General features: G+C 39.8%; 1 protein-coding gene across 1 annotated transcript; it reads left to right on the forward strand.

Moving 5' to 3' along the window:
* Positions 1-3,297: 3,297 nt before the first annotated feature.
* Positions 3,298-11,443, forward strand: LOC124119746. The gene is made up of 7 exons (XM_046482379.2): positions 3,298-3,421; positions 4,204-4,411; positions 6,211-6,371; positions 7,295-7,436; positions 7,848-7,984; positions 8,393-8,540; positions 10,327-11,443. Exons 1-7 carry the CDS (start codon positions 3,400-3,402, stop codon positions 10,595-10,597), a joined length of 1,089 nt encoding a protein of 362 aa, XP_046338335.1. The 5' UTR covers positions 3,298-3,399; the 3' UTR covers positions 10,598-11,443.
* Positions 11,444-12,973: the final 1,530 nt, after the last annotated feature.

Here is a 12,973-nt window from a genome sequence, read left to right on the forward strand (position 1 = left end):
CAAGTTGTTGGTCTTCAATTTCATTACAGTGGAAATCTTCGGAGTATATGGTTAAACAGTGATGCACGCATCACCATAATCATATAAAACATACACGCAACCACATGGTCATAACCACAAAAATAGTGCAGTGTTTCAAACATTTCCTAATGAAACAAAAAACATGCTTGCATACCATATGAACAAACGTAAAGTCTTCATGTGTAGTCTCCTGGGTTACAGGTAAGCATCGTCTCACCTCTTGATTCAAGTTACTCAGAGGAATCAATAGTGGCATCAGTTTGGAAAACTTCCGGATCTCAGCTATGAATTAAGTAAAAGTACAACTTCCGGATTTCACTAAAAGTGCTGTCAACTGGGATCCCACAAACAATCTTACGTGTCTTTTCTGTTTTAGTCTCTGATGGTTATCTTAACCAGAGACATGTAACATTTTAAGTTGCTGAACAGAACAGTTAGCTACAAAAAAGCGGGTTAGAATACATTTATGATCTTTGTTAACGTTTCATTTTCTTGTGGTTAAAATGACAGCAAGTGCTTCTATGACACAGTATGTCTACTGATGACACGTAATCAGTGTTTGTCCTTCCTTGACATGTCTGATACTTTATATAGCACTGCAGAGTGGTCTTCTCTTATACAATAACACACATACGAAAGAGCACCAATCTTCTGTATTCTGATTACAAATACTGCGACATGATCATCAAACCCACTGCTGCCATTTCCGCAAATGTAACAAAATATGCACCATAGCGGCATCGTAACCTGGAATCATTACATGCATTCTACCAGGGAATAAACCCAGACATCGGAAGAATATAACATCACAGGATTTATTTATCTATTGAATACTATAAATATCAGATGAATTGAGATATTTAGCCATTTCCCTTTTCGCGAACACCTGTTGTCATATTTTACATATTTTATGAGCGTAACAATACAAAATGGTTGATGTTGATGTTCAAGTGAACACTTGACTTGCCTTTGCGTGTGTTTGTGAGAAGTGCCACCGGAGTAGAAGGCGACACATGGCATCGTCACTGTTTTAAAGTGATTCATAAATGCATGCTTTTAACATAGCCCGAATCATACAATAAATTCTGTTCTTGGCAGATATATTTTTCTTTTCGCGAACACAGGATGTTATGACTGATTTTCAGTGATCCAATCATATATTATTTACCTATATTTTGCCTTTCGAGGGATAATCGATACTGGTAATTCTCTGGCTTTTAAGTTTAATATTATTATGATTGTGGAAGGGTTTTATCGACTCTATTTACACCAATAGCCAACAATCCAGCAACTGAACAAGGAAGTGAAAAGTCTTATCAATGAAGGTATGCAAGTGTTGACTTCCTGTTTTGAGGGACGGAGACAGATTATGGGCATATGGTCATCTGTATCAGTGTCAGCATCTACGTATCCAGGTGATGTGTCACACATTCTCTCCACACAATTTACACACCAGTCAGCGATAGCCATGGGGCATTCATGTATGGGTATCACGTGGGGTATGGGTGAGAGCCCACAGCAATGACAACATTTATGTTGTGTTAATTCTACGCTTCGCTTATAATAAATTTAATCAAAGGCATAGATAGATAAAGATATGTACATACGTCTTTTATTTAATTCATAATCTGTATTTCCCTTATTTGTTATAAAATAATTAGTATCTACAGGTATGGGAAGGATGCCATGGCGCCAAATTATGTATATATATTTCCCACAGTGCAACTTGTTCTCAAAAGATCGGATGCAAAATGACGTCATACCACTGCACAAAAAGTGATGACGTTTTCTGCTATTCTTGATAGTTACCTTAAGGCCATCACTAAATCACATTGATGAAGTAAGGTTTAGATGTTTATGCATTGCTCAAGACAGGAGGTACTCAAATGATGTACGCAAAATATTATCAGAATTACATTCCGTGCCCAATACACATTCAATAATTCTTTAAAATTAACATGTACGCAACCATTGCTCTCTTGGACCAGAATGATTTGATTCCGTATTTATAGCTTAGTATCGAAAGGTTTCGTGAGAAACTTCTAAATGACCTCTAATTACCTTCAGGCGACAGCAAGGAGTGTTGTTGCACCCATGAGGCGGGGGAGACATCCATCCACCAAAACATGGACGAACAGAGCAACCATGTAAACAAAGACTTATTAGAAATACATTAAGATGGTTATATTGCTCAGTTTCCTGTGTCAGAAAATACTTATAAGAAAAAGTATATGTGTGGTAGACATTGGAAATAATTTAATTGTTTTCACTATCTTAAAAAATATTAACATGATCGGGATCCAAGTTTATTTTGATAATTCCTTGTTACTTCATGATTACGCAAAGAAGAAAACGAGCTAGTTTAAACAATTTAAGCAAACAGTGCTGTAATCTATCGTTGTTTTCATATAAAACATTTTTGATGCCATCCTTGATTCTACAGTAAACTACGGTTATAACGAACTCAAAGGAACCACTTATTTTAGTTCGTAATAACCGTTGTTTGTCATAAGCATAAATACAGCATATATACAACAAATGGCCGGGACTAAAAAATAAGTTCATTATATCGGCCAGTTCGTTATCATCGTGTTCGTTATACGTAGTTATCTGTAGTTTACAAAAATATTTTTACGTTTCTATGTCGTGATGTTTTTCGTTGTTTTTTCATGATAAGCAGCTGCGTAATGTATCATATTTGAAATATAAAGAAACCGACTGATAAAGAAGGTTAATTTATTTTGAAAATCGGATTCGTTCAGAATTGGTCGCTTTTTTGCAGAGGATGACATCTATTTTGTTAATAAGTCTGAATTGATTGTGAAAATAATAATAATCTGGATTAGATCAAAATGATTGATTGCGACATGTCAATTAATAGTAATATGAAATTATATTTCCCGTAATGTTTGAATGCAGAAAATTTCATGGTTAACGTTATGCATTGTATTACATAGTTACTTATAATACATGTTACTCTGATTAGCATTTTGCAAAGTTCGATGCACCTGAAGTTGTCAGAAAATATATTTCAAATAATGTTCAAGTAAACTAATTGGTGTGATTTATTAAATCTGTAAATGCTACATAAGTTATCATATCCAGTTCTTATCACAAGTGTCGCCTTGCCTCAGGTCATCCCCAGTACCCAGAAGTAATCAATTAGACTCATCAGCTGTCAACCCTCTCTCACGATTGACGTTCAGGATCAGTGACGTCATATTATGTTCTACTTTGATTGGTTGCCTCCGTTTTCATTCAATTACGTCACATGCTGTTGGATTACACATTAAAATCTTTAAATGAAAGTATCTATGTTCTTTTAGTCCAGTGTTTCACAAGGGTTGGAAACGCCAATACTCCACAGGATACACCAAGATGTTGGCAAAACTCATAACAGGTAAGCAGTGCTTGAACTTTAAGACTTACTGTTATTCAAATATTGTGAGTGGCGGAAGCTACCGGTAGAGGAGGACATGCTTACCTGTTCGACAAAAGTTTCTATGCGCTAAATTTTGTTTAAGTTGCATTTTCCAACCAGTGCATGCGTCGTTTCAAAAGTTTAATTTGAGTACAAGTACATTTTAACTTTCCACAAGGAACCTATGTTAATCACATGTAAATGACAGTATATTACAATGTGATAACATTATATCTTAATACATTAAGAAAGTATCCGTACAAAAAGTAGTTGATATACTCTATACAAAACTAGAACTGTATTTTACACTTATCCACCTTATGAATGTTTGTGAACCACCTATTTACGAATGCTCTAGGCTATATTACAGATAAATAGATCGAAAAAGAAAGATAAAATAACGCTGATGCGATGTCATTGGATTTTGTGGTCACATAATAAGGTCACATTCATCATCATCATACTACCAGCAATATATGCCTTGGTATCGGTTGTGTAAAAATTGTACAGACTATTTCCATGCGGCATTTTCATTGACGTTTCTATTTCAACCAAATGTGCGACGTACATGAAAATGATAGTGATGCTTGAAGGTCATAGTGTCACACGTATACCGGAAGTGAAGGACAGATTGTTGTAAATATTGCGTCCTGTCACGTGTTTCCACCATGAGCGTAGTGCCGGCAGAACCTGTTCACTAATAATCTTAATTACATTTTATATTATAAAAATCAAATTTTCAATTCACAATCACCACTTAGGTTGTGTTGTCATGACACTCTTCTCCATGGCAACCGCGCAGACCACTGGAATGACCACGTGCCAGCAAACGTTTCTGCAGCGGTTGTACGCCTGTGTCGGCAGCAGCAACATGGACGTGAACAACTTTCTCTGGTTGGTCACAAACAGAACCAATGGTCAAGCTCCAAACAACACTGATCCCAACACCTTCAAAAAACAGGCTTGTGGGTGAGTACTGGGGAACCATAATTATAATAATAATATTAAAAGCAAAACAATAATAATAATAACATCCTGTTGCTTTCGCACACTCAAGAAGTTTGGACTTGAGTTGATATTCATGGATGGTCTCTGCGCCTCCCCCTAAGGCAAATACCATCTCCTTTTTGGATGGTTTGTATACCGGAGGGAGGCGGGCTGGGCTGCGGAGTTGACAGATGATTTTCTCCATTGCGTTCTGTAACCGAGTGTTAACCAGCTTCGGGGTGCGGGGCTGGGGGTGGGGGGTAGTCCTAACTGGGGGATGTCGCAATAAAGTCACGGCCACATATTCTTATGCTGTACCCGTCCTTGACACGAAGAATCATGTCAAACAATCTTCCCTCAATCGCTTATAATTACCAATCATAATGGGAGGGTGTGGTTTGAAGACCCTGGAGGCTCTTCGTGATAGAATTGTATTTTGCACTTTTGCACACATTTATTTGTCTGATGATCCTCTTTTGAAACATGTCAAGACTCATGATGAAAACAAGGCAGTCCACGGTTTTCTTAACCGAGCCAAGGATGTGGGACATAATTTCAATGTCAATGTTGATTTTGTTGATGTTTCTGAAGTGCTGAGTGTCACCCAAGCGAAGGGCCATATCAAATCAGACCAGACTCAGTTTTTACAAGGAGAGGCTATCTGAACGAACACTACATCGAGTTTATGTGCAGTGTGTTGAGAAATTCATCAACCTTGCAGAGTCCCTCGCCTGGATGAAGTCCGGCTGGCCTATAAAAAGTAAAACAGAAGGCTTTCTGTTTGCTGTTCAAGACCAGTTACTTCCCGCTCGAAACCATCAATGTGTGATTTTGCATCAAAATTAAAACATGAAATGTAGATTATGCAATGAATTTAATGAGACTGTCCGACGCATTGTCAGTGGATGCCCAGCTTTGGTACAAACACAGTATCTTAAGCGACATGATGGAGTGGCTCGATTCTTATATTACCGTCTTCGCCATGCTTGTGGTTTCGACACAGAGGTCCATCCATGGTACGACCCAGAATATGTAGTGGTCATCATGGAAAATGATATAATTCTTTAGAATAGGCCCGTATACAGCCTCAGACCTATCCAGGCCAACAAACCTGATCTTGTCCTTTTTGATAAATCCAACGAAAGAATTTATATAATTGAATTTACTGTTCTTTACGTCACTATTGTGATTGATGAGATTCATGAAAATCATGGCAAATGTGCGAACCTCGCTTTCGAAATATCACGCTTACGTCCCAAGTACCAAGTTGTCCGACTCCCTATTGTTCTCGGTGCCTTAGGTTTGGCACCTCCCAATCTATTGTCTGACCACGGTCTGCTGCCATGAATACAGTCCTTCTGACAATTTGGGTAATGCAAGAAGCTGCAGTGTTGGGGAGTCTTCACATTCTCCGAAAGGTTCTGGGTTTGACTAGGCAGCGCTTCCTGTGGGAAGTCCCATTCGCCGACTCAGCTGCGTGTAGAGGGAGCAAGGGCCCTGAGCTGATGATGAGCCTAACCATCCTGACTGTGCCAGGATCACCCAAATCCTCTTTGCTGCATTTAATTCTTTTAATCTGTAGAATAATAATATTATTATTGTGATTTTGTGGACTGACATCTGAAACGAGTAAACCAGTGGTCGATAATACAAAATATATTTAACAATAATAGTATATAAAGCAGCCATTGCCACACACGATAGCAATTCTTTTTTTGTTAAATCATTATTGGGTTTTAACCCTTGTATCCAACAATCTGAATGTATGATATTTTTTTCAGTCAAGAAGAAGCCCTTGTCAAGTGTGGCATTGAGTTCATGAGGGAACTGATAAACGCCTCAATGTGCAATTCCAGCCCGACCCAGTCCGAGGACCAGCGCCCCCTCATTGACCGTCAGTTCCGGGCTTTGTTTGGATCATTTGATCAAATCTGTGCCCATCGTAAGTGCCACATCCTTTGTATTGTTGACCTGAACAGCTCGCACCAGTGGCTGGTTGGAGTATGAGGCAGAAACTGCGTTGTTGTCTCCAGCATGTCTGGGGCGGTGGGGTAGCCTTGTGGTTAAAGCGTCCGCTCGTCACAGACCAGGGCCCTGTTGCACAAAGCGATCTTAGGGCTAAGATGATCGTAACTCCCATACTTTAACACAGGCCTACGGTAGTCGTAGGGCTAAGATCGCTTTGTGGAACAGGGCACTGGGTTGCATTCACTGCATAGGTACAATGAGTGAAGCCCATTTCTAAAGCGCTCTTCGCCGTGATATTGATGGAATAGTGTTAAAATAAACCGAGGTGTAAATTCATACTCATTATATCTAAAATCTGCATATCTGGGTTCAATATATGTGAGTGAGTATGGTTTTACGCCGCCTTAAGGAATACTCCAGCTATGCCACCAGACATGGGCTTCACACACGTCCACTTGAAATAAAGGTGTTTTCGCATCGCAACCAGTCAATCGTGAAGGGATAGGTGTTTCTTGTGGGTCGTTTTGCTGGTTTAAGGATGCGTTGTCTTACATTTTAGTCAACTAATTTAAATGTTAAACCGAGTCAGTTAAAACAGTCATTCATGATTTCATTGCATTGTCAATATACTGCTTAATTTTCTCTTTAGTTTTCCTCGTCATTTTTAAAAATAACCGTAATGTAATAATTGAAAGACAAACACCAAGGACTATTGTAGCTCCTGTAATTCTGAGCAGGCATATGTTTCTACACAATGCATTTTTGGAACATTTATTTGGAAACATTTCTGCAAACTTTGGAAGTATTTCTGCAAACTATGGAAACACTTCTGCAAACTATGGAACTTTGAAATATTTTATGATCAATATTTCACCTGACTTTCTTGCCAACCCGCAGCTTGTCGTCAAACACTGACTACAGACTTACGTAACTGCTACACTGAATCCAACCTCGACCCAGATCTTTTCCTGTCCAATTCCACAATGGGGCGTGGCGCCGTTATCGGGACGACAGATGACCAGGCTCAGACATTCTGCAAGTGAGTCACCCTTTTAAATAATAATCTGGAGGTCAAAGGCGTAATCACACAACGCAAGCACATTGATAACTAGGATTATCGAAATTGGTTCGAAAATATTTGGTCACGAGCATGTGTCTATGAATCTCTTTGAAATAGGCATGATACCAAGTGTTCGCGAATAGATGAGCGTATACACCCCAGCTGTGAAACCTACGAGCACGGTGTGGTGCTGACAAACCAAGACTAACAATGAAGGCTAGCCTGTGATTCGAACTCAAGACCAGAAGACCAATTTCGCGTAAATTCACAAACGTAAGGACCTCCAGGCGACGCCACATTACAGAGGCGGGTGGCTTAGGACTTGATCGTGGTCGATAGTGCTGAAATATGTTTTAGGGTTCGGGGATTTTATCATAAGTCTCATTCCAGAAACAAGGACGCACTCGTCATGTGTATGAAAAAGAGGCGAGACGACTGTCCCGAGTCTCCCATCGTGCTGCGAGCTATTGGTCTGGACATTGACTCCATGGAGAAAGGTGTTGGAGTCTTGTGCAAGCATACTGATCGTAAGTAGAACCTTGGACCGAAACCACCGAGACAGGCCACGTCATAGACTGGTTGGAGTCTTGTTTCAAATAGGAATATGTAAAATTACGACACATATGAGAGAGAGAGAGAGAGAGAGAGAGAGAGAGAGAGAGAGAGAGAGAGAGAGAGAGAGAGAGAGAGAGATTCGGGTTAGAATTAGTCTTTAGCAACCAATGCAACGGGATCTCGGGAGATGATTGCAGTTTGAGTGAGCAGACAAAATAATGAACACACAGTAAATAACCAATAACCAATAACCAATGAAGGACTTCACACGTATTTCAGCGTGCTGAACCGTATCCAGCTTCTCGAAACCGCCTACGAAAGATTACCACGAGACTACTCACCGTCCTTAATCTGAAAGTGATCTGTATTGTTTGTTTCAGTGTACCTTGTCGGTATTGATTGCTTCGCGGAGCAGACCGAGTCGGTTATGCAATGTCTGCAGAAACAGACCCAGGACACCGTGCAGCTGATGTTGGCCTCCCAGCAAGAGAACCTGGAGGAGCAGCAGTTCATGGACAGATTCTGCCAGTGAGTCATACACATGCATATACATGCACATAATCATGCAGCTACACGTCATTAAGGCCTCAAATTTGCGGCTAAAACGGTCGCCAATGCGACCTAATTTTGAATTTGTCTACTGTCTAAAATTCTGAGGTGGCCAAATGACTACCTTGAAAAATATCTTGTGGCGACTAAATTCTATTGCTACACATCTTTAGACACAAAAAAACCATGTCTGCTACTACTTGTACTCGCAAATAATTCCTCTTTAAGTCAGTAATGAACCGAAATACATAAATAATAATGTAATTAGTATTTTAGTTTAGTTGATAGTTTATTGGATAAGCAAGGATATACCTATATAATCTACTAACATAAATTGCATCATTGTTCGAGTACTCAAGTACAATTTCCACTAATATACAATAATAGTTATTTAATGAAAGATAAGTTCAAATGCTTTTGGCAACCTACACTATTGGTTTGACTTCTAAATTTTACCACTGGCTACCTGGGGGAAAATACTTGTAGCCATACGGTTACTTGGTAAAAAATAAATTTTGAGGCCTGATCAGACACTCATATGTACAGTGAGTCAGTGAATCAATGGTGTCCTACGTTTCAGTAATGTGTAAAAGATACTTCGGCGGCCTGTAAAGCTTACTGTAATCACACTAGTCGTTATCGCATTGGATATTCAAAAAGCTGGCACACCACGGAATTGTGAAGTAGATATATCCACTGTCTTCTCGACTGTGCAATGTTATTCTAAAATAACATATTCTAAGAAACCATTTTGACTCTTGGTAAATTCAACGTCGACAGTGCCTGGGACTTTCTTCGTATGCTATGAACTGCGCAAAAGGTCAATATAAAACGTCAAGGCCAAAGAATAACTAATCTCGATTATCCGCCGAAACTGATTCCATTGGGCGCAAAAGACAAAATAGCGGTGGAAATTGAATGGATGACACCAGGTGTTCGCGGAAAGGACAGGCCCTGACCCGTGAAGATTCGGGGTGGAATAGGTCTTCAGCAACCCAAGCTTGCCGTAAAAGGAGACTATGCTTGTCGTAAGAGTCAACTAACGGGATCGGGTGGTCAGGCTCGCTGACTTGGTTGATGCATTGCATCGATCCCAATTGCATGGATCGATGTTCATGATATTAATCACTGGACTGTCTGGTCCAGACTCGATTATTTACAGACCGCCGTCATATGGCTAGAATATTGCTGAGCGGGACGTTAAACAACAAACCAACCAACCAACCTGACGTACCGGTAGCACTCGCCACTGACACAATTTGCATACAAGAGTGTTTGTTTGTCGCCTGACTCCGCACAGCAGCACACTTGCCATGCCATGGCGGGCTGTAAACAGACAATCAGGTGAAGGACCACAAAATCCAGGGACTCGATAGTGCATTTACTGACTTATTTGAAACAAAAAAAACCGATATGTTAGTTTTACAGTGTTGAAGAAGGACATACTCCTCGACCCCAGGCCAAATTCTACTCTTGGAGTTGTTATACGATCCTGTGTCAAACTGAGACTTTGTCTCACAACTAGTGTGGTGTGAGAAATAGAATTTGAGTTTACAGGTAAACAAAGTTGGCTTGGAATGACTTTCATTAGGCTGAAAATGGTTAAGGGCTAGCAAGGCGCCAAGATGAGGTTCGATGTCTTAAATAACGAGAGGAGCATGACCATCTAGGTTGCAACGAAAGCGAAGTATGAAGATATAATACTGTATGTTACTTTTCACAAGGCGCATTTGAATGATTATGAATCATAACCTATTAATTTCAGGATTCGTGTTGACCATGTAGGCTGTGACCTTGACGCTTGGGGCCAAAAGAAGCACAAGTCGTGCAGCCCTGCTGTAATGGGCCTCAGGACGGAGCTGGAGTGCAACCTGCTCCCTGATGTGTGTAAAGAGCGTCTGAAGAGCACCGTTGACAAAATATGCCATGTCGACAACTTCAATCGAGACAAAAGACTTGGTGGTGGTGCAACTTCCGCTTACGTCTCAATGGCAACACTTCCATTTGTGCTGATGGCTGCCATTTTAAATTACTAAACTGGTCACTCCTCATCGAAAGCTGTTTGAAAAAATATACTACAGAGCAATGATAGATAAAACAGAAACAAACATCCTGATGAAGTCTTAATGACGGAGAAAAGGAAAATGTACTGTTTGTGTTTTATTTGTGAAGTGTTGAGTTACATAAAACGCATTAAAAGAGAAAATACTATTTAATGAATATTTTATTTATACTCCTTATATGAAGTACAAAGTATTTATGTTTGTTAATTGTTGAATTAAATTTCCTTGTGAATGCACATACAATTGTTCTTACATTGTCTGCTTCTGGTCCAGTAGTGCTTTGGTCCCATTGTAAATAGTGTTGTATTCAAACTAGGTAAAACTTTAAATTCAAAACCATTTTTGTTTATCTTAGTTGGATACAATAACGGTCGTGTACACAACTGTTCAAAATAAACTTCCCTCTTGAAAGAGACCGCGGCGCGGAACTTCTTCGTCACGGTTGCGCCAGTAGCACGTTTGTTCCTTGATCACAAACGATGCGCGAATCTATAACGCCAAGGTCAAAATCGAGGCACTTTTGTTTTGTACTGCAAGGCAAAACAAATGCCCTCTTCATTGCAACCGAGGTGCGAACCTTTCGTTCACCTTCCGTTGTCTGTCTTGTATTGTAGAGGTTGTTCACTGTCAAGATGATAGCATATATTCAAAGGATCTGTACCGTAATCCGTAGCTTTTAAGTCCACTAGCCGTAGATCCTACATTGCTTTGTAAGAAAAATGCCTGTTTGCTTGTCTTAACTTTTGCTGTATTGTTTGTCATGAGGTGTCACATCACACCCCTACCTGTACATACGGAATAAATATCAAATGATTGTCATAAATGTGTCAGCCCTATGTTTATCTTAAATTGTGTATTATATTATGATTAGTTTAAAATCTTGAACTGTGCTAGTCGTCACTATCAAGAATCTATCTGTTACATTCTTATCATTTAATTGGTGCTATGCTCGGGTTAGTTGACTGTTCCACCAAATTTGATTCAAGGCAGTCATAAATGGTGCCCATGGGGATGCCTCCCTGCTTAAATGTTATGTTCCCTGCATTTCACATGCTGTTTTCTCAGTAAACTTCAGATGATAATTACTTCCACTTTTGACAATTGTCCTGAACCTTTGAAGATGAAGACTATACCAATGGTTACCATTGACAAGTGGGATGTTCTTGTGGGATAGTGGAGCACAAAGTTTAGATTATTTTTGCACTTGAATTTGAGTTATCTGCTCTTGTTTGGTACATGAACATGGCAGGCATGATCGGTCTACAAGTTTCTTGATTGGACAGTTTATAGACGAATGGCTGTACCTATATTGGATCGACAAGAGGGCGATTCGGGCCTTTTATCGACCTAACATGAGTCTACTTTTCTTGCCAAGTGCAGTTGGGACACCTTTTTGGAAACACAGAATTCACGCCGGGTTCCAACACTATTCTGGATTCATGACCGATGACAAGCATCTTTCAAGACAATAAACAGCGTTTATGTCTGCAGTGTTCGGCGACTGTTTTCAGCCTAGCAATGTTTGGATAACGTTTGTGTTGTTTTTCTTGTCAAATCCAATTTTTAAGTATGTACTTTCTTTTGCCCGACAGTTAAGTTGCGTGATATAATATAAAACATCAACGCTAGGGAATAATAATCCTTAATACTGTGAGGTAATATAGACAGAAAGTACAATTGGAATTAATACCATGTGGATTCCCAAGGACTTCAAGGATTTGCTTGGAGTTTTGCAATCTCAGAAAGAACCAATTTAATAACATTCACCACTATCCCACATAACAAACTTGAGGAAAAAGATAATTCCTTGATCCATGGGGAACTTGTTACCAAACGTGGTGTCCAGAGATATAGTTACATATCTATCTTCAGAGGTTCATGGCAATTTGTCCAAAAAGAAGAAATATAGTAGACAGAAGGCATCCCAATGGGCACCAATTTTGCCACCACCACCCCCCCCCCCCCCCCCCTCCACACACACACACACACACCTCACACACACACACACACACCCCTCACACACACACACACACACACACACACACACACACACACACACACACACACACACACACACACACACACACACACACACACACACCCTTGTAGATTATCTGTTTCTTTTTCATATGAATCTGAACTCAGATTGGTAAAGTTCAAAACAAAACAATAAAGCCAAGACGTTTCACGTATATGGATGATCCGATATCGTTCACAAACGGCCAAGTAGCCAATTTACCCACCTGAACCAGAGACAAGGAGGCCAGTGAGACTGCCTCGCCTCGTATGTGTCATATGTAGATCTTAAGATTCAGAGTGACAAACCACTCTCCACAAGTTTGACAACAT

Source organism: Haliotis rufescens, unplaced genomic scaffold, assembly GCF_023055435.1.
Source record: "Haliotis rufescens isolate VD_foot unplaced genomic scaffold, xgHalRufe1.0.p SCAF_13, whole genome shotgun sequence".
Lineage (NCBI taxonomy): Eukaryota > Metazoa > Mollusca > Gastropoda > Lepetellida > Haliotidae > Haliotis > Haliotis rufescens.